The 22,527-nt window shown below is 42.6% G+C and overlaps 1 protein-coding gene across 2 annotated transcripts in view; it reads right to left on the minus strand.

Annotated features, from left to right (window-relative positions):
* Window positions 1-22,527, minus strand: part of CSMD1 (CUB and Sushi multiple domains 1) — a 2,101,842-nt gene that overhangs the window by 833,044 nt on the left and 1,246,271 nt on the right. For both annotated transcript variants that reach the window (XM_032260320.1, XM_032260321.1), the window contains exon 6: window positions 3,007-3,119. In XM_032260320.1, coding sequence (XP_032116211.1) covers window positions 3,007-3,119 — 113 coding nt within the window. The remainder of the gene's footprint in view (window positions 1-3,006; window positions 3,120-22,527) is intronic.

Genomic DNA, 22,527 nt, shown 5'->3' on the forward strand with positions numbered 1-22,527 from the left:
AGTTCTGCTCTCTGGAGCCAGAAAAATAACCGTGGCTCCTTTCTGCCTAACGTGCACCTCGAGCCCTGTCCGTCTCCTCCCATCCTCCTTCGGCTGTGTCCTGCCATCTTCCTGGCAGTTCTCTGGTCATTCCTCTTCTTCAGAGGGTGGCGTCCAGAACTGAACCTAACCTTCCACAGGCAGTCTGCCTAAATGTGGTCTTAAGCATGAAGTCCCCTGTTAAATGAGGCCTATGTGCTAATGAAAAAAATGTAACTTTATTGTACCATGCTGTCTCAGAGCTGAACTTCAAAGTCGGCCTTGAAATGTTTCCTAATACATTCTGTGAAGCCAGGCTTACTTCTCCTGATAACCTTCACACCTTTAACTGTTTTAGAATTAAGTCCAACATTTTTGACTCCTCTCTCCTTACAAATAAAATAATATGTGTATATATATATATATATACATGCACACACATACACATCTATATATAAATATATATTTCTTTATACATTGCTATAAAAATATATATTATAATAAATTTAACTACATATAATTATACATACTTTATAATTTAAGTATAAACATTTATACTTAAATATATAATTAAGCATATAATATATCTAAGGTGTATAATTATAATTTATACTTATATAAAAGAATGAAGTATGTATAAGCTACACATAGTTTAATTCTATAATTTAATTGTTTAATTATACAATTTATATAATCTCTATAAAATATCGTCATTAATTTTGTATATTTTTTAACTTTTAAAATCAATGTCTGATACATCTAAGTGGTGGCTATTTTCTGCCAACCAATAAGTTTCTTATATCTACCATCATGGAGCAGCTTCAAATTTGATATTCCATTTTTTACCTTTCTTTCAATTACAGATATAAATGCCAAGTTCACTGATCAGGTTTGAGAAAAAATACTTAGAAATTTTTCTTTAGTTCAATACTGTTCAATTATTGAGAGCTCTAGGAAAAGATCAGTTAACATTTTAGCATCAAATCTATAAATCAGCCTAACTATATAATCAGTCCAATGGCACTGTAAATATTGACTTATGCGTACGTTAAATCAGGGACGGCACTGATATATCCATAGATGTGGATTAGTGTAGAGAAAACACAGATAGAATTTCCCTACCAGACCACCTGGAGTCTTCCCCAGTCACACCCACCCAGTCTCAGTGTGACCCCGCCTCCCACCACCCATGCGTCCGTCACACCCTTATTCGGTTCTGACTGGAGCCAGAGTGTATAGCAGTAACAAGACAAAGGCAGATACACGCAGGGGTGGAAAACGAGGACAGGTCGTGCCTGGGCCCCAGGTGAAGCGAAAGGGCACGAGTTTCACTCCAGACAAATTTCAGGGCAGCTTATTTGCAACCAAAGGAGATCAAACTGAGAACCTTCTGGCATGATGAGATGGACCATGTTTCTGATGAGGCCTAAAATGTATTTTGGGGCCGGGTGTGGTGGCTTATGCCTGTAATCCCAGCACTTTGGGAGGCTGAGGTGGACAGATCACCTGAGGTCAGATTAAGATCAGCCTGGCCAACATAGGGAAACCGTGTCTCTACTAATAATACAACATTAGCCGGGTGTGGTTGTGGGCACTTGTAACCCAGCTACTTGGGAGGCTAAGACAGGAGAATCATTTGAGCTCAGGATGTGGAGGTTGCAGTCAGCCAAGATCGCGCCACTGCACTCCAGCCTGGGCAACAAAGTAAGACTCAGTCCTCACCCCCCACCCCCACCAAAAAATCCCATATTTTGGTGAAACAAATGTGTCCCTGGATTCTGAAGCAGGCAACTTCTGCTTACATCATGTGTTCCAGGGACTGTGTGGCAAATAAAATCTGCTGGATTAATATGTGCTCAGCACCCTCTGTATTTCATTCTCGGCAAATTACCCTCATTTTTCTACTGGTCATCCACAAGGAAACAATGAAAGCACTATTGATTTTAAAATGTGTAAGGTAAGAGATATTTAAACCAGTTTGTTTGTTGAAAAATGATTAAAATCTCCAGCAGGAGCTATAATGAGTTCCTTTTGCATTCTGACTTCCGTTGGAGTTATTTACAAACTGCAAACTGTGTCTCTGACCTACTAGTTCCTGGAGCATGGAGGATGCTGTAATTTCTCTGGCACTGGGGGGCCGGGTGTCCTCTCTTACACGTAGCAGGTGTTCAGCCAATGCTGCCTTAATGGGGCCAACATTCTCATGGTCACAACGTGGGGAAAGCTTAGGCAGTTTGATCAGGAAGCTCTATTATTTGCAAGTGCAGTCATATTATTTTAATTTGGAAATGCAAGTGGAATGGTTTTCAGTACACTGCTTAATAAATTGAATAGTTTTTTTTGCTGTATTAATAAGGATTAATTATTATTAACTCATTATTAGAAACATACAGGAAATGATACAATATGATCTAGGTATAAACCTTAGAAACCAGAGGGAAAAAGAACATTTCTTTAACAAACTCCCTCCTAAAGATTATAGACTCCACGTTTTGCTCAGCTGCAAGCAATCTAGAATCTTCAAGGTTCACTATGTGTAAATTACTGAACTGGGCATTTGTGTTGTGAAGACCTTTTAGGATTAAAAGTGATATTACAATGCTTTTTGTGCATTTTCAAGCAACCTATATGTAATAGCACTCTTAGTATGCAGGTAAATACAAAAGCCAAACTGCCGTGGATATTTACAGCTTAGGCACATAATTAAAATTAATACTAATGAATAGCTATGATTAAAACTTAGCAACTGTTCCAGTGTCACAAGAAACCATACACGTCCTGGGTATTGTGACAGTGATAGGGCTTTACTAACAAATTGCCACTTGTTGACTACATGATTTCCAAACAGAACTGTGAATAAGGGAATTAGAAGCCAATTTTCCAGCTATTTATCTCTCTTACTCCTAGAATTTCATGGTTAGAAAGGATCAGAATAAACTTTGCTTTTTTTTTTGTTTTTTTTTTTCTAATAAGATGGAGCATTCTTACCTTGGAACTGAGCGTTGAATCCTTTGCGTCGATGGTTGCTGTCGGAGGTGAAGTGGAGTCGTAGCCAATTCTTGCTACTAATGACTGGAGAGGGAAGGTTCATGCCAGTTAGCCTAGAGAAGAGAAAGAGGAAAAAAAATCTCCCTTGTAAACCGACAGAGCAAATGTCCTGTATCAAACCCACGCTAAAATCCAGTTACTTACACCCGTCATCTGGAGATGCTTAAAACAGAGGCCATGTATTAATTGGCTTTGAACCTGAAAATGATCAAGATAAATCTATCTTTGCCCAAACATAAATGCTAAGTCCCTTGTGGAATGAATGTTTTCAAAAATATTTGATACTTTGATTCTCCTTTATTAATGGTGAATGCAGGAGAAGCTGTTCTGATCTCTTAGTTCTTTTCATCAGGACCTTAATCACAATGAATCAGATAAAAGGAAAAGAAATAGGCAAATGATAAAATTCTGCCTTTCCTTATTTGAAGACTTAGTAATTTCTTTTCTTTTTTTTTTTGAGATGGAGTCTTACTGTGTTCCCAAGCTGGAGTGCAGTGGTGCAGTCTCAGCTCACTGCAACTTCCGCCTCCTGGGTGCAAGTGATTCTCGTGCCTCAACCTCCTGAGTAGCTGCGATTACAAGCATGTCCTGCTAATTTTTGGATTTTTAGTAGAGACAGCATTTTGCCATGTTGGCTAGGCTGGTCTTGAACTCCTGAGCTCAGGTAATCCACACACATCGGCCCCCCCAAAGGACTAGGATTATAAGTGTGAGCCACTGCACCTGGCCACAAGACTCAGGAATTCTGTTTAACCTGAAGTAGACTCCAAAAAACTGTCTCTCATGCTTGGTAGCATGCTATATTCCCAGCGTCTCATCTGCAGGACTCAGAGCCTGGCCTTTCCTACCCAAGTAAAGAAGAAGACCATTTATGAGATTGATGACAAGAACTGCGCAAGAGATTTGAAATGGAATAAAATTATGTTTTAGGAAAGTAGTCCATTAATCTTTTACAAAAAAGATGCAATCAATTTCTGCTTAAGCTGTTTAAAATATCCAGTTCACTTTATAACGTGTAGTTTAGTTGTCAGAAACAATCATGTGTTTTATTTCTTACTATTGAAGACTTTGTGTGCTTACTAAGGAAGAAAAGCATCCTAAGATATTAAAGCTCCTGCCCATGAGAAGCACAGGGACGCGTATAGTTTTTCAGTGGCATAAGCATCACTGGATTAGGATGCTTCTGACACAGGACTGTGTGCTGGCTCGACTCCGTGTTAGGTGAGGCAACACAGGGGGGTCATGTTTATGAACCTCAGTTTCCCAGTGTATAAACTGGGCATGAAAATACCTACATCCAGGAATTGAAAGAGATAATATAGATGCACATGTGGATGTACCTCAAGCACGTTCTCCACAGGCTCTGCAAGTGGTTATGCACTGAATAATTATTTGTCATCTTGGTAGCCAAATCTGCTTTCAAAATGATGCTTATCGGCATAGAGGATCTGCAGGGGTTTAACCAAATTGCTTTTAGCAGGAACTTGAAGAGCTGTGGTGCTGTGTGTGGGCCTGCCTGTGAGCACCGCAGCTGCTTGGTAAAGCTGGGGATCTCATTTCTATGCAGAGGATTTGCTACAAAGGGTCACCTGTGTAGAGAGCATTTCCCTACTTATTCTATTACCTGGAGGAAGCAGCACCAGATGAAATACATGGTCAAGCTTTCTAATGTCAGGGTGCTCTATTCCAATTCTCAGATTTAAAAATGTACGGTATCCACTTTAAGTTAAAAGCCAAACCTTGACTGTAACCAATTGCAACAGTGTTTATGTCACTGTTTGAAATAAGCTTCTGTAAGAAAAGTACACTGCTCAGATTTGCCTGTTTGCTTGGATTTATGTAGTGCTAGCTGGTGACAGCTGGACACAGCTGACTCAAAGACACATTTAATCACCTTGTTTTTTTTTTTTTTTTTGTTTTCTTTGTATTTTTTTTTCTGGTGAGATTGTGTTACAAATTCTATAGGCCACACACTTATTTGCCTAATACTGAGAAGGTCTAAAACACTAGATTCAAAAACCCCACAGTCTATCCGGCTCACGTATACTCATTGAGCTTACAAATACTTTTTAAAAAATCATTGTTTTCTTTGTATATTAAAAAAATCATAATACTTATTTTTATATACACACATACACACATACAAAAGTGTTAAATGCAGACATATATACACATACAAAAAATGTTAAATGCAGACATACAAAATTTAAAAACCAAAAACACATAGATATACACGGAAATTCAGCACAGAAGCAAGGCTGCCCTTTCCACATCAAATACTACCCTAATGTACAAAATATACATAGTTGGTAGTACCCAAAGCGCTCATAATACTGCACCGATGTTTATTCAGTGCCTGCCAGTTTTTATTTAATCGGTGATATAAGACTGTGAGTACAAAAGATCAGTGAACATAGGAAGATGGGTGTACTTGCTGAACTTTTCACAACTGCAATCATTGCTTGTTTTGTTGTTGCTTTAAATATATATATTTTCTCAATTACATTATTTATTAATGGTTCTGACTGCAAAAACCAGGTGGATTTTTTTTTTCCTTGAGACAGTATTTTGCTTTTTCTCCCAGGCTGGAGTGCAGTGGTGCAATCGTAGCTTACAGCAGTCTCCAACTCCTAAGCTAAAGCCATCCTCTTACCTCAGCTTCTGGAGTAGCTGGGGCCATACATGCATACCATGCCTGGATGTTTTTTAATCTTTTAATTTTTTTGTAGAGACTGGGGCTCTCACTATAATGTCCAGGCTGCTCTCGAACTCATGGCCTCCAGAAATTCTCTCACTTTTGCCTCTTAAAGTGCTGGGATTACAGGTGTGAACCACTGTGCTGGCCTGGGATTGCATTTTATTTGCATACCAACATTAACAGTGATCACCAACAAATTCCCTCTCCACCATCAGCTACACCCAAATCCCCTCTTTGCCCTCATCTGTATTTCCAAATACCTACTCACAACAATGTTAGTTTTGTGTCAGTCAACAGAATATTTCTGTAAAGGGCCAGGGGCATGAACATATTTCAGGCATTATGGATCACATGGTCTTTGTTGGAAACTGTTCAACTTTGCAGGTGTATTTGGCAAGTGAATGGCCGTTGTGTTCTAATAACACTTTACGGACACTGAGATTTTAATTTTATATAATCTCCCTGTGTCACATAATATTTACTTTTTGATTTTTTTTTCATTCACTTAACAATGTAAAAGCCATTGTTAGCTGATGGGCCAGATTTGGCCTGCAGGTAATAGTTTGCCAACCCCTGATTTAGTATATATGAGGCAATTTGTAAAAACACTGAGCTGCAAGGTAATTAGATGATACATAGCAGCCTAGTGTAATTAAAGTTTCAAAAAAAATGCATAAGTTTCACACAAATTCATTTTATTTTTTGAGACACGGTTTCCCTCTGTAGCACAGGCTGGAGTGCAGTGGCACAATCTCAGCTCACTGCAACCTTCACCTTCTAGGTTCAAGTGATTCTCTTGCCTCAGCCTCCCGAGTAGCTGGGATTACAGGCGCATACCACCACACTGGGCTAATTTTTGTATATTTCGTAGAGATGGGTTTTCTCCATGTTGGCCAGGCTGGTCTCGAACTCCTGACCTCAGGTGATCTCCCCGCCTCAGCCTCCCAAAGTGCTGGGATTACAGGCATGAGCCATCACACCCAGCCCTACACAGATTCCTTTTATAGAAAAGAAAGGGTGAGGGCTTTTTATCAATTATACAATTGATTTTCCATGATGAAGCCATTCGAATGAATTGTACCCCAAGGTCGATTTTTGTACACAAATTTCCTGATTTGACCTTTGAGTTAAACACATGTTCATAGCCTTTTGTTGTTTGTTTGGGAAAGGTGGCTGTTCTTGATTTGGCCTTGCCAGTTAGACAAATGCTCACTTCTTGTTTTTGTTGTTTATTTGGAAAAGGGGGTTGTTCTACATGAAACCTGGCCTTAGAACTGTGTGTTATTCCAGCGCTGTCTACAGGGCTGGGAGCTAATCTTATAGCTCTCATTGGACACAAAGTTGATGCTACAAACACAATTGTTTCTTCATTACAAAGCACGTGATTTAAAGAAAGCTGATTATTATACAAATTAGGAGATGAAAGTGTGAACTTCCTAACAATTTGATGTTTCAGTTAAGATTTAGAGGAAAATAATTCAACGGAATGGTTTTGTGGGAGGCAGAATCATATCCTCTACAGACAGATGCTCAAGGCCTGAGGTCCTTCTCCCCAGAGACAGTAAATGTGTCACCTGAACTGGCTCATGAGTATTTTGCAGAACAATGCACTTACTGGGTTTGGGATGGGGAGATTTTACTGGATTACTGAGCAGGCCCCAAGTAAAGAAGAAGATCCTTCAAGTGGAATAGAGAGGCAGGGAGAGAGGGTCCCAGGAAGAGAAGCCCGTGGAGGAAGATCAGAGTGACGCATTGAGGGCTCCACCCCCCTGGCTGACAAGAAAGCAGCCGATGTCTTTAGAATTGGAAATGGTAAAGAAACAGTTTTTTCCCAGTCTCCAGAGAGGAACGCAGCCCACCTGACACCTTGATTTTAGAGGGCAGATTTCTAATCTATTTATTGAAGATAATAAACGTGTGTTGGTTTAATCCATTGTGTTTGTGTGAATTTGTTATGGCGACAATAGAAAGCAAATCTCTTGACGAGATGTATACATTAAATATGTATAGCTTTTATATGTCAACCATACCTCCATAAAGTGGTTTAAAACAAACCAGAAATATAGCCTTTTAATCCGTATTTCCCATTTTCAATTCTAGAACAATCCTGAGGAAAAAGACAGAAAAAGAAATATGCTACAATGTGACACCGTTCGTATCTATCCGTAATCTTAGCGAATCCATGCAGTTTAAGCCCTTTCTATCATGACCAGCGAATAAAGATCTACCGCTGTTGGACTGAGGTTTCCTGGAAGTCTCCTACCGTTGATAGCCAAGCTTCTTTTAAGTCTGCTGGATTTGGTTTTCTAATAAACAGATAGTTTGGGAAATGAAAGGGAGAGATTATGTGGCCAATGGTGGAAAACTGGCATGAGCAGAGAGCACAGATTCAAAGCAGAAATCTTTAAAAGAGAATGGCGGGCCGGATGTAGTGGCTCACTCCTATAATCCCAGCACTTTGGGAAGCCAAGGCGGGTGGATCACCCGAGGTCAGGAGTTTGAGATCAGCCTGGCCAACATGGTGAAACCTTGGCTCTACTAAAAATAATAATAATAAAAAAAATATCTGGGCATGGTGGCAGGCACCTATAACCCCAGCCAGCTACTTGGGAGGCTGAGGCAGGAGAATCGTTTGAGCTCAGGAGGCAGAGGATACAGTGAGCCAAGATCACAGCATGGCACTAAGAAAAAGAGAGAGAGGAAGAGAGAGAGAGAGCGAGAGAGTGAGACTGAGAGAGAGGGAGGGAGGGAGGGAGAAAGAATAGGGGAAATAATGGTAGGGACCAACCAGTGCCTTTGTGCATTAATTTACCACGCACTGACAGTTTTCTCTACGGATGTCTTAGAAACAGGGCACATGCCTGGTGGAACCAAGTGGAGCTTGCCAGGTCAGGGATATTGGGTCTTACAAAAGAAGGGGGCTGAGCAGTGAGAAAAAGAATAACACAGAGTAACAGGCTGAGAAAGGGTCTTCTGAAGGGAACTTTGACGTGCTCTATTTCTGGAGCGTCTCAATCTAGGTCAGGAAGCCCACAAAGCCATTCAGTGTGAATGTTGAACAGCTCCTTTAGAAATGGCAAAAGGAATTGGCTGTTCTCACTTTTTTCCCTGAAGAATGCCAAATTAAGCAATTTAAAGCATTGCCAAATTCATTTCTTTCAAAGGATTCAACTGGGTTTTGCTTCTGCTAAGAGTAAAAATAAATGGAGGACTCATGGGATCCTTACAGTTACGATGACCTCCTTTGAGCTTAAATAGAACAGGCCAGTCTGTTTCACTTTCTCCAAATAATTGTACCATACATTTCAGGATTCTATTTATAACATACTCCTACTCATTTTTCCATGAAGCTCCCTCAGCCTCACTTTTCTCAGATGGGATATAACACATTGTTCTAACATTTTACCGCACTCTGTATCTGTGACTCATGCATTTTGCTTATGTGACTTAAAAAATGTAGAGTCAATTTATGGGTATAATTTTCTAAAATGCATTTGGAAATGCTAATGGTTTGTGATATTGCTTTGTTTGAGTACTTCTCTTACATTAAGCCAGATTTCTTATGTCTTTAGAAAGTCATCAGAGAAATATCTGGGGGTTCCTCTGTAGTTAAATCTCTTTAACTATGATGACTCAGAAGCCAGAAAGCATTACTGCTATTGAGAGAGACTTTAAATGATCTCCCCTCACTGGGGGGACTAAGAAATGTAATAAACCTATTACTTGGAAGAGACCAGCTGCATGTCAATTTGGGGAGAAAGTCATATAAAAGATATGCTTTTTTTTTCTTTTTTTTTTTTTTTTTACATTTTGTGGACATGCAATAGAAATGATGTGTACTGTGGTGTTTCATTATCTCTGTTTGTGAAAATTAAATAGAACAATCTGATCAAACAGAGAGTTCCTGACATATTATGCTATGAATTGGCTGTTATTCACATTGCAAGTGAAATCAGCTCTCTCATGAACATGTTTTGACTTTATACGACTGTTTCAACTCTTATTTGGGGGTTTAGGAAAAGTGACAATGAAATAAAAAGTAGTTCTTACCTTGCAAGAACATGAAAAACGATGAAAAGAGGCTCTATGTGAGTGTGTGTGTACACACATACAAATACAGAAAATTATACCCCAATGGAAATATATATGTACACATACACGTACACATAGTTACATAGTTATCAATATTTTTAAAAATTTAATCCGAAAGTTTTATGCACACATATATACTATCAGGGGAAAAACAACCAACAACAATGAAACAAAATAAAATAAAAACACCCATATGGTATATTTAAAAGTGTACCACACGGGACCCTTCATTCAACAGCTCTTTAATTAAAAACTACCTCTTCCTTTCTTCCTTCCTTTCTTCCTTTCTTTCTTCCCTCCCCCATTCTCTGCTTTCTACACCCTCCCCCTTTCTTTCTTTCTCTCCCCTCTCCTCTTCTCTCTTTCTCTCTCTCTTTCCCTCTTTTCTTTCTGTCTTTCTCAGATGGAGTTTCATCTTTTCACCCAGTCTGGAGTGAAGTGGCATGATCTCAGCTCACTGCAACCTCCCCGCACCAGGTTCAAGCCATTCTCCTGCCTCAGATTGCTGAGTAGCTGGCATTATAGGCACGCATCAACGACCCTGGCTAATTTTTGTATTCTTAGGAGAGACGAGGTTTCACCATTTGGCCAGGTTGGTCTTGAACTTCTGACTTCAGGTGATCTACCTGCCTTGGCCTCCTAAAGTGCTGAGATTACAGGCATGAGCCATCATGCCCAGCCAAAACTATCGCTTTCTGTGAGACATTTCTTCTACTTGGCATGGAAATCATAATTGTCTCTGGAAAAAAGCTTCTCTCTCCCTGACAATGATTTTTCTCCCTCTGGCTCTCTCTTTCCCGGTCACACTCTCTGAGGCTCCATCACAATCCACATCAACGGCCATAACGAACCCTCTTGGTACCGTCATCCACTCCTGTGACTCCAGCCACCACCATTAGCTTTGTCCATGTGCCCTCCTATAGTCCATCTCTATGAAAAAATACTTTCTAGTGTCCTGAGCCCTCCCACTCACTCTAGCTTGGCTCACTCCGCTTTCCAACCTCCCTAGGCACACACCATCCCCATCCCCTGCTTTCTACACTCAGAGACAGTTGACTTTTTGCAGGGTGCCATGCAAAGCCCCACATGTCTTCCTGGCTCACATCATCCCATGGGCTGTCCCTCACCTGGAGATCAGCAGAAGCATCTGCCCTGCATCCCACCTGCTCTGCACCTGCCTGGTCCTTCCTGCCCTCCTGTAAATTTCAGATCATATGCTGCACTCTCAGGGAAGCCCACTCTGACCTCTAAGATCAGGCTACTTCTTCTTGGCTATCGCCTCTCCTGGCACCTCAGACTTATCCTGTGCAGACATTTTCAATATAGTAATGACTTGGTGTAAGGAATATGGCTGTGCTTTGATCTAGGATAGGCTGAGGTAGGGCATTTACATCCTGCGTGACTCAGCAAGCTTGTAGTGCAAGCATATAACGCCACTTGTCATCACAGCCATGTAGCCATAGCACGGGAAGGCCATGGCTTGGCTCTAACCCACTATTGTCTGTAAATGGTATAATTGCCCTGCTGATATTGTACAGGCATGCTGGTACCCAGAGAAAGAGATAGAACTAAAGCTGTCCATCTGCAAAGAGGTACAGAGGGGAGCCAGGACACAGCTAGACTCGGCACCTGCCCAGACAGAGAAAGAGTTAAGCTGCTGACCCTGAAGGCAAGGGAGAGCTGGCTGCACAGCTGTGTGTGGGAGTTGCCAGGCTAAGCAGCCAAGACAGGGTGGACAGTGTGAGGAAGTTGCGGATGAGAGCTGCTGCTGAATATAATCATCTCTCACCTGCCTACGCCCCGCCGAGCGTGTGGGAAGAGATGGCCAGGGGCAGACCTGTGTTACTTATAGTTAAATGACTACAAGCTTGCTTTGCTTTTTATACACTGAAATTTGTGCCACAGATCATATCCAAACTATGGTGCAGTAAAATAAAAGCAGAGATCCAGCAGTAACAGGAGGCCTGGGTGAAGACCATCTGAGAGCACCCTGTAACGGCGGAACACTCGGTGTGGCTGCAGAGCAGAAAAAACTGCTTGGTCCCACAACTGTCCCCAACATAGAGTTTGTGTGAGGATCTCATAAAGGAAGCTTAGGCAAAAGACTCTGGGAAGTAATGCAACCTCTGCTCACAAGATTTGGGAGGGACTTTGCAGATGGGAGCTGGTAAGAGCAGAAAGCCTTACAGGGCAGAGATCACCGGAACGCCACAGGCTCTGCCTATATTCTCAGCATATGGAGCAATTCCGATGGCTCTGTGTCCACGATGCTTGGGAGATAAAAGCCCCTTGATGCATTGTGTGTGGTTAGACCTTATGGCGCCTTGTCCCTTGCACCTCTCTTGCCAAAACACCTGGATAGACAATGGGTGGTAAAACCTCAGGACCCCTGGAGTTAGCATGTCTTAGGAGAACCACATTTGCGATTGAATGCTGCAGACACATGCTCTTTCTCTGGCTATCTTCCTCATCAACGCCCTCCCCACAGCCAGTAAGATTAACAAGATAATGCACCCAATAAAAGCTCATGAAGCCTAGAGCTCAATGCCATCGCATATCACCCTGCAAGAGTGTGTCGGACCCCTGAACCCATGCTGTAAAATTCAATTCTTGTGTCTTTGTCTTTATTTCTTTTCTCACTCCCTCGGCACTGCTGGGACATGGGGCACCCACATAGAGGGCTGGGCTGGTTCTGCTCACCCACCCACTCCCTTCAGACCTCAACATGACGTTTGGTGCAGTCGTGAACCAGATACTTGGTGATTTGTTTACTTATTTGCTTAATGTTAGTAGTTCCTGTGAGACTTGAAGCCTGCCCTAGTCTCTGGCATGTAGCACTGTGCTGTGGATGAAGTAGACACATTGGATGGATAAGCTGAAGAGGTCTCTTCACCCACACTCCCAGAGCCCTAAGGCCAGCCCCACGTTATAAAGTGGAAATGACTCCATGAAACCCTCAATGTTACGACGGCAGCTAGGCTGTTATGATGCCAGCTAGGTGCCAAAAGTGTGGGTATTTTGTCTTCTCCAAACCTCATGTTGCTATGTGATTGACATATTGAAGGCGGAGTCCTGTGGGAGGTGTCTGGGCGATGAGGGCGGATCTCTCATCAGTGAATGGCTGGTGCTGTCCTCATTGAAATGAGTGAGTTCTTTCAATTTACTCCAGATCTGGTTTAAAAGAGCCTGGCACCTCCTCCTCTCCTCTCTTTGGCTTCCCCTCACCCTGTGACATACTGTGCCCCCTCTACCTTCTGCTGTGAATAAAAACTTCTTGAGGCCCTCACCAGAAGCCAAGCAAGTGCTGGCACCATTTTGGTACAGTTGTGGAATTGTGAGCCAAATAAACCTCTTTTTTCTTTTTTTTTTTTAAATAAATTACCAGTCTCAAGTATTCTTATATAGCAACGCAAAACAGACTGATGCAAGTGCCTGTGTGGCTCTAGTTGGATAGTGTCATAGTTGGATAAACCCTGTGCCTTTATAGCATGAACCTAGAAAGGTAAGGGGATAAACAGTGGTAGGACAGCGACCCGGCTCCTTATTCTCAGAGGACCTGGGTCCTTTCATGCACACATAATTCTGAGGACAACATTCACACAGAATGATTTGAATGGACTCCCTGGAAGCTTAGACTCCAGCACCCCTGACTGGACATGCCTTCTCTCTTTATCTTAATAACCCCTACGGGAATCAAAAGACCCCCTAACTCATCTGCCCTAGAAATGGCCTCCATTCCCACTCCTCACATCTGTCTCTGTCTATCATGAAGCTCTTCAGCAGGCATTGAGCACACAGCCACCCCTTGTTTCAGAATTTCTGGAGTCCACAGGCTCTCAGATGTATCTTTCTGGTTGCACCCCAAAAGACATAACTGCAGTGGACCAAAGCAGGGCTCTGGAGGGGATGGCACCCCCTCCCTCCACAGACTCTCCTCCATTTAGATTAGCACCATGCGCATTCTGTCACCAAGTCACATGCATTTCACCTGCCAAGTACGCTTCTCTCTTCTCCTCCAGCCACACACTGCCCGTGTTCCAGTCCAAACCCTGGTGTCGCTGCTCGGGCTGCAGGAGAAGTCTCCTGAATGGACTTTTGCTCCCTGTCCCTCTCCCCTCTACACCACAGAGTGTAACTCCGACGTGAACTACCACAAACACAATCAAACATTTACAAACAGCCTGCGTGTGCAAGACACCGTGCTAGGGTCTGAAGACGCACTTATGAGTGAGCAGAGTGGCCCTGGGGACTGATGACACGCCCAAGGCATCACCAAGTGGGGAGGGCAGGTTGCTGTGAGTGTCTGCAAGAGGAGATTTAAATTTCTCTTGGAACGACGTTCCCGCTGGAGATGTGATAGACACATTGTGACTTGCTCTGTGCCCATCTAGACTGGAGCTGGGAAGTTCATTATTTATAGCAGTAATCGCCACGCTGAAAATTCATGGTGAAGCCCAGCCTAAATCACAGCGCTGCCCTTTCGACTCTTCTTTTTTCTCTTCTTTTCTTTTTTTTCTTTCTTTTCTTTTCCTCTTCTCTTCTTTTCCCCCTTCCTTCCTTCCTTCCCTCCCTCCTTCCTTCCTCCCCTCCCCTCTCCTCACCTCTCCTTTCTTTCTCTTCTTTTTGTTGTGTGGAGTCCTACTCTATTGCCCAGGCTGGAGTGCAGTGGCACAATCTCAGCTCACTGCAACCTCTGACTCCCTGTTCAAGTAATTCACCTGCCTCAGCCTCCCAAGTAGCTGGGATTACAGGCATGCACCACCATGTTCAGCTAATTTTTGTATTTTTAGTAGAGACGGGATTTCACCAGGTTAGCCAGGATGATCTCGATCTCCCGACCTTGTCTTCCACCCACCTCAGCCTCCCAAAGTGCAGGGATTACAGGCATGAGCCACCGCACCCGAACCGGGCTCACTTTTGCCTGTGTAAATCCTTCCCAAATGCCCAAGGTGTTTCACAAGACATCCCTTCCAAAGACCTTTCCCTCCTTGTCTTTAACGGACTTAAACACTCCCACATTTACAGCATTGGTTCCAGAGATTTCCCTGGACATCACAACATGTCTTCCATTATTGTGGTCGTGTGGAGGTCTTCCTCGCCTCTGCTGTCTGAGCCCATTGACGGTACTGGTGCTCCCTCAGCCATCTTCCTCTTCTTTGTAGTATTCCGTATTCTCCTCTAGAGGCTGAACAAGTCTTTTTTTCTTTTTTTTTTTTTTTTTCTTTTTTCTGAGATGTAGTGTTGCTTTGTCACCCAGGCTGGAGTGCAGTGGCACAATCTCAGTTGACTGCAGCCTTTGCCTCCTGGTTTCAAGTGATTCTCCTGCCTCAGCCTCCTGAGTAGCTGGGACTACAGATGCATGCCACCATGCCTGGCTAATTTTTGTATTTCTTAGTAAATATAATGTTTCATCATGGTGGCCAGGCTGGTCTCGATCTGCTGACCTTGTGATCCACCCGCTTCAGCCCCCCAGAGTGCTAGGATTACAGGTGTGAGCCACTGGGCCCAGCCCTTAATAAGTCATTTCTAAATGGTTTCTTTACATTTATTTTTGATCCCATTGTATGTTATTAAGAGAAGTGAACCCTAAGATGATAAAGCGTTAAGAACAGTAAGAGAACACTGCTCTCTTCTCACGCGCAGCGACTTCCCACCAGCACTGCAGCCTTGCAGCTGGGGGCGCCCAGTGGGTCAGGTCTGGCATCTTCCTTGTGTTTGGCCCGGCATAGCTCCAGAGTCCAAATGGTGGAGACAGGTCTCAGGAATCCAGTGGGGATGCACCTTCATGGTGGAGAAAGCCGCAAGAGGAGGATGAGAGCACCTGTGAGAGACAGGGCCCCAGAGTCCACCTCAAACACGAGAGACTTGAGAGAAGGCTGCAGAAATGCCTGCGAAGCCAGCAAATTAGCATCAGGAATTAACCCAGAGGTCAGGCAGAGAGGATCATTTGGGAGAGGATGTGACAAAGCCCGTCTTCTGAAGCTTAAGGACTACGTGCCAGGGAATTGCTCAGCATTCAAGCCTGGGAAATGGCTGAGACAGACGAGTAATTCAGTCAGACAGCCGAAAGACGGTTGTTCTGAGGAAATTTCTCTGTGGGCACATGCTTAGGGCCTCCCGTCCACGGAAGGGACGGAGGAATGAGGCCAGTACAGGACACGCTTCAGCCAGTGGTGCACTTTCCTCTGCTGGACGAGAGGGATGTCACGCCCCACCCGGCAATCTCCTCGCAGGCCCCTCAATGTTGGAGGCCCCTCCATGGGTGACGCAGATCACACGGGTATTAAAAAGCTTCGTCGCAACAAGCTGACCTGGATCCAAGTCAGTGACCTGGAAAACGAAGCCTCCAGCGCCTGTTTCTAGTCCTCGGCGCTATCCAACGCCCTGGCACCTGGGTTACTACTATCTGTGAAGACAGGCCTTTGAGGTTTATCAGCAGGAAGAAACAAGCAAGCAAGCATCCTCTGCCTCCTAGAATACTCGGACATTTGAAAGAGCTGACAGTCGGGACTAGGCATGGGTGAGTATCCACATCATTTTCTGGTTATGAAAAAAAAAATGCAGTGTCTCCAAGCACAGAGATTTCTATAATAAATTCCACATACAGTCAATATTCAAAGAAGACTGGTAATAAAGAAAAATTTTTAAAAACCATGATAACAATTTGTTTTGGGATCACTGGTCATTTTCTCTTTATTATTTTTAGCATACATATTTCTTTAGGACATCATAAAAAACAAAAACAAAAAAATTTTTCTCCTTAATTTTGAGACAAGAACAAGTCTTATCCTAGCTCATTCCAAGAGGCTGAAATGAGTCTACCATTTTCTTTTCTCTAATAAATTTCTTATATCACTTGATAGACTGAGGCAGACCTTATTCAGTCAGTTGGTAAGATAGACAAGGAGCATTATGGTTACAGGTACGCCCTGTCAAACGCAATCACATGGGTCCCCAGGCGAAAAGACCAGCAGTGCCACATCTGAGATCATACGAGCTCTGATAACTCCAGAGCTCTTCAGCCACGTTTCAGCATCACCGCCTGGCTCCTGCAAACCCACTTAAACCTCACTCAAGTGCAGCAGACATGGGGTTCTGCTGAGGCTGCTACATCTCCAGCTGGTCTGTCTGCGATGTGTTCTCAGATCACGCTGCCATCATAGCAAGCAAGCTCCCTCCATGCACAGGCTTTGGACTGAGGCCAAGGAGCAGCTCAGGCTCTCTGAGGGAAGCTGGCCCCCTTTCTCCTCATCCTGCATGCTCTGCAATGGTGTTGTCATTACAAACACAGTCAGTGGAGTCGTACTGACCTGGGTTCAGACACACCATTCCCTTCCCATCTGGGTGACCTCACGCCTTTACTCAGCCCTCCTAGACCTCAAAATCGTTCGTTGTGTGAATAATGAGACCTGCTACTGCAGACTGCACGCTGCTGCTCTTCTATGAAGCATCCTTTTCTGCTGCCCCCAACCTAACTAAGGCTTAGATTTTGCTCTGATCCTCACTATATCCCACAACAGCCAAATCTGATTGCCAACCTTATCCACATATGTGTGTGTATGGGTCTATCTCTCAGCTGTGTCTTATATCCACGTGCATACATATTCACGCAATACATACATATATCATGTATATGATATATGGTATACAATGTAATACCTATATATTATCTGATATTACACAGTGTATGTCTACATATACTTAGGGTTAAGAGAAGAGAACCTAAGATAATAAAACATCAATAACACTTAGAGAACATGGCTCTCATCTTCTCACGTACAGTGGCTTCCACCAGAAGTGGAGCCTTGCATGTGGAACTGCCCAGTGGGTCAGATCTGGCATCTGTATATAATTTATATAATATTATATTAATATAATATATATTATATATGATTACAGATAATATAAAAATATGTATAGTATATAATAATATATATAAATACATGTGTATTTATTTACATATCATGTTAAAAAGTTGAAAAGTTTCCCAACTTGTTAACATTTCTCCAGTTTCCCTTAATGATGAGAATATTGTATCATTGGAAGCTCATCTTCAATAAGATTGGGAAAAACCAAGCATCCAGCCTCTAAGGAGATCCATGTAGGTCCATTTTTGTAAGTATTTTAAATTGATTACTTATCGTATACAGAAAATACAGTTCCAACATATTTTTTTTTCTGAAAATTTCAGGCTTTTAAATATTTCAAATGTCTTTACTGCTCCAAACTCCAGGCAATGCACCAGGTATACTATATGAAATCAGTCTTTGACCCTTAGTATAGGCAGTTACAATCCATCTGCTTTAGAGTCGTATATTTAAAGGCAAGCCAAAACGTGTCTCTTCAAAGACAGCAGAGAGGGAGTGGGCAGTGAGGTAGGAGAACTGAAGTCCAGAAATGAAGAGAGTCTTTAGGAAGAGTGGCTACTGTCATAGATGAGCACATAGTGACCAGCTGCAACAAGGCAGAAACACATCCCCTGGCCAAGTGAAAACCATGATTTAGCCAGGCAGTTGATTCAGCTTCCCACTCAGTGAATAATCCAACCTAATTGTGGAAGCTCATCTCCAATATGATTGGGAAATCCCAAGCATCCAGCCTTTAAGGAGAAATATTCCTTTAGGTCAATCCATGTTAATAAATATTTTAAATTGATTATTTATTGTATCCAGAAAATACAATTCCAACATATTTTTTTCTGAAAATTTCTAGTTATGCCATAAACAAGAACATAAAATAGAATGAGATAATTTATATGAAAGTCCAAATGGCACAGAGCATAGCCAAACAGAAACAAGAGTACTTTGGGTTCAACAGAGAGTGAAACATTAAATAGAAGCAGGAACTGACCATGTTTTATTTTCACTTGTTCCAGTGCTCAGAACTTCTAAGTGTTGTGTTACTGCTCCTTTCCAGCCAATCTAGCAGATATGTGATTTCTTTATTAACACACAAACCAAACCAGCGTATCCCATGTTACTGACACGCTCTCAGAAATGGTAAGGCTTGTCCTAAGTTTTGCCAGCAACGTTCTAATCCACTATTTCCTTGGTGGATAATCTAACAAAGCAATTGCACAGGCTTTAGGAAATGTCCATCCTAAAGCACCACTTCTTTGAAAGAGGGTCCACTTAGCATCCACTGCTTTTCCAGAATCTGCTGTATCCCGATGGAAGGTGAATCCAGCAGGAAAGGCCAGGGGGATTCCTGCACAGCAGGCTCACAGCACACATGGGGAGGGCATTAGTTGCTTTTAGACAGGAAGGTGTGGTTTGTTAGAAATTCAGTCTGGAGGGCTGGGTGCGGTGGCTCACGCATGCAATCCCAGCACTTTGGGAGGCCAAGGCGGGAGGATCATGAGGTCAGGAGATCGAGATCATCCTGTCTAACATGGTGAAACTCTGTCTCTACTAAAAATACAAAGCATTAGCTGGGTGTGGTGGTGCATGCCTGTAATCCCAGCTACTCAGGAGGCTGAGGCAGGAGAATGGCTTGAATCCAAGAGGCAGAGGTTGTAGTGAGCCGAGATCACACCATTGCACTCCAGCCTGGGCGACAGAGCAATACTCCGTCTCAAAAAAAAAAAAAAAAAAGAAAGAAATTCAGTCTGGAAAAGTCAGAGTTGAGGGAATTAATTAAAGAGATGACTTTTCCTTATTAGTAACTACAGAGTCAAATTGATTAAAAGACGAATACTTATGGATTCCCCTTGCCATTATTCCATGAGCTTTTAGTGTTCACAGACATGCTGGTGGGACTCACCACACAAAGGCAATTTGATCATCACCATGATTCCTCCGTATACAGCAGTAAAAAACTATTGGTTAAATAGTGGTCTTTAGTTAAAATCATTTTAAGAAAAATTGCAAATATGTTCAAAGAAAGTTGTACCAAATTAGATAACAATATCCATGAAATATTATCTTAAAAAGTATTCAATGGCACAAAGTAATATTTCAGATAGATCCAATTCCAGTGTAAAGTGACAGCCTGAACTCTTACTTTTTTTCTACCACAGCTGATGAGAAATAGAGAATAAGAAAAAATATAATATTAAAATTAGTGACAAAAATACATCTAATTTTCTACATGCTTTCCTTTAGAGATATGTATAGGCAGATATAAAAGTGATGTATCTATTTACATATCACTTAAAATCCACTTTTTTCCATTAAAAGATTATAGCTCTTCATATATCAATATGTATATGATTTGTGAATTCCGTGAACTATTCCATTGAATGAACAGCCCATTACTTATTTAACCAATGTCCTATTATGGCAATTTAGCATTATTTCTGATAGTTTGATGAATTTTATAGCACACCACCTTATGATGAGTATGTTTTGAATCAGCAATTTTATTTCACAAGATCGATTCCTGGAAGTAAAATATATGGGTCAAAAGGGATGCAGTTTTTCAAGACTTTTAAAAAATACCTATTGCAAAATTGCCCTTTATAAAAAAGTAGGCTTTGGGAAGAAGCCTTTGAAAGGTGCTCCGTGAATTTGTACAGTGACCTAACTTTTTGTTCTTTTTTTTAGATCCGGCCCATTTTCTACCTTTGCTGTGATCTCTGAGCAGGGAAGGCTTGCGTCCCTATTTGTAGACTGCTCCCTTGTTTCCATCAGAGCGACTGGCACACCTGTCTCCAGCAGGCGACTGAAGGATACCAGCAGTCCTGGCTTATGCCGCACTCAGAGGAGTCCCTCTGCTATGACCCTGAAACATTTCTACACATCAGTTCTCTCCTTGGTGCAGAAAATACCAGAAGTGGCTGGGCATGGAGGCTCATGCCTGTAATCACAGCACTTTGGGAGGCGAAGGTGGGCAGATCACCTGAGGTCGGGAGTTCAAGACCAACCTGACCAACATGGTGAAATAATCTCTACTAAAAATACAAAAATTAGCCAGGCATGGTGGTGCATGCCTCCCAGCTACTAGGCAGGCTAAGGCAGGAGAATCACTTGAACCTGGAAGGTGGAGGTTGCAGTGAGCCGAGATCATGCCACTGAACGCCAGCCTGGTGGACAGAGCTAGACTCTGTCCAAAAAAAAAAAAAAAAAAAAAAAAAAAGCAATAAAGCAAGAAAAAGAAAGAAAGAAAATACTAGGAGCACTAAGAGGCCCCTTATACATGCAGAACAGCCATAAATGCCGGGTCTGAAAGAAAAATTGTTTTGAGCGCTTTTTTCCACATCATAACTGACTGTTGCCCCAACGCCTTGTGATTTAATTTCATGTCGCCGTAGCCATGATGGTGGCTTTCTGTTTCCCTTTCATCACCTACTCCATTCCCCACCAAACCCACACTTCACTGCAGTTTTTCTTTATCCTCTCTCAGCCATTATGTATTTAGCAGCTGACCTAAGAAAACAAAAAAGGAAAAATAAACTGTGTTAGAGCTCATATTTGTAGTCTCATAACATTTTCCAGGATTAAATTAATCATTTTCAGATAGCCTGGTGAATCTCCAATTTCACCCACTTCAATAGGAGGTAGAAATTTCCCCTTCTCTCTCTCTCTCTCTTTCTCTCTCTCTCTCGTGTGTGTGTGTGTGTGTGTGTGTGTGTGTGTGTGTGTGTGTGTGTGTTTCAGTTGCATGTTTGTGTAGAAAAAAGTCTTGGGGATATTGTATTCTCAGGGTCTTGGAAAATTGTATTCAAATTGGGAACAAAAAATAAGACATTTCAACACACTGGAATTATGACTTGGTGCATTTTGGGGAAAACAGATGTCTCATCATTTTGGGGCCACAGCTACTTTGGGGTTTGAAATCCTGCTTGGTTCCCTGAGCCACTCTGGCCTTTGAGTTTATGTCCAGAGGCTTCACCTGCTGGTGTTTCTGGAAGCCTTGCTTACTCACAGGGATGACAGACAAAGAAGAACGCTTTGAAATTCAGGCGGCACTGCTTCACGCTCTGCCAAAAGAGCTTACAAAGGAGAGTTTTCATTCAAAATGCTTTTGCAGAAAGTGCTTTTCTCAGTTGCTGGAGAAGGAAAGCAGGGCTGCGCCAATTCTCAAGCTCTCAAACACACAACAGGTCGGAGCTTCTACACTGGTGCTCATTTAGGTGACCGAATAGCATCGCCACGGCAGAAACAGCCCCAGGAGCCATGGAGAGCCTCGGGGGTGGGGAGTCAGCATCAAGTTGGAGGGAGGTGACAGAAGCCAGCCCTGAATCCCCCCCCAGACAGCCCAGCATGGGGAGAAGTGAATGGAGAGACCCCTGAAGCCTCCATGGTAAAAGCAGACACAAACACAAGGTTCAGAGGCATCGAGTGTGTGTTCATATGGCAGAGCTGTGCTCTTTCCATCTCAGGAAAGAACTCTGGGAACCCTCTATCATGAGGCTAAAGGTACGTTCAGCACACGCTCACTCCGTGTCCTTGCTCTGCGCACTTCTGAATCTGCCACAACCCTGATCTGACCCAGATATGAACCAGTTAAAAATAGCCCGGAGGCAACTCAACAAGCCGTGTAATGTCTACTGGCATTCAGCAATTACAGCATTTATCCAATTCCGGGCTGGTGAGAATCCATACCCTCTTTTAATGGATCTAAAGAGGAGCTTCTTGCGTGAGCATCTGAGTCTGTCATTATGCTACCAATCCAGGCGGTTGATACTAGGGTGATTTTGTGTGAGTGCTCTAAATGGTAAATGAACACCT

The sequence above is a fragment of the Sapajus apella genome, unplaced genomic scaffold (assembly GCF_009761245.1).
Source record: "Sapajus apella isolate SASKATOON/1434 unplaced genomic scaffold, GSC_monkey_1.0 scaffold116, whole genome shotgun sequence".
NCBI classification, from domain to species: domain Eukaryota; kingdom Metazoa; phylum Chordata; class Mammalia; order Primates; family Cebidae; genus Sapajus; species Sapajus apella.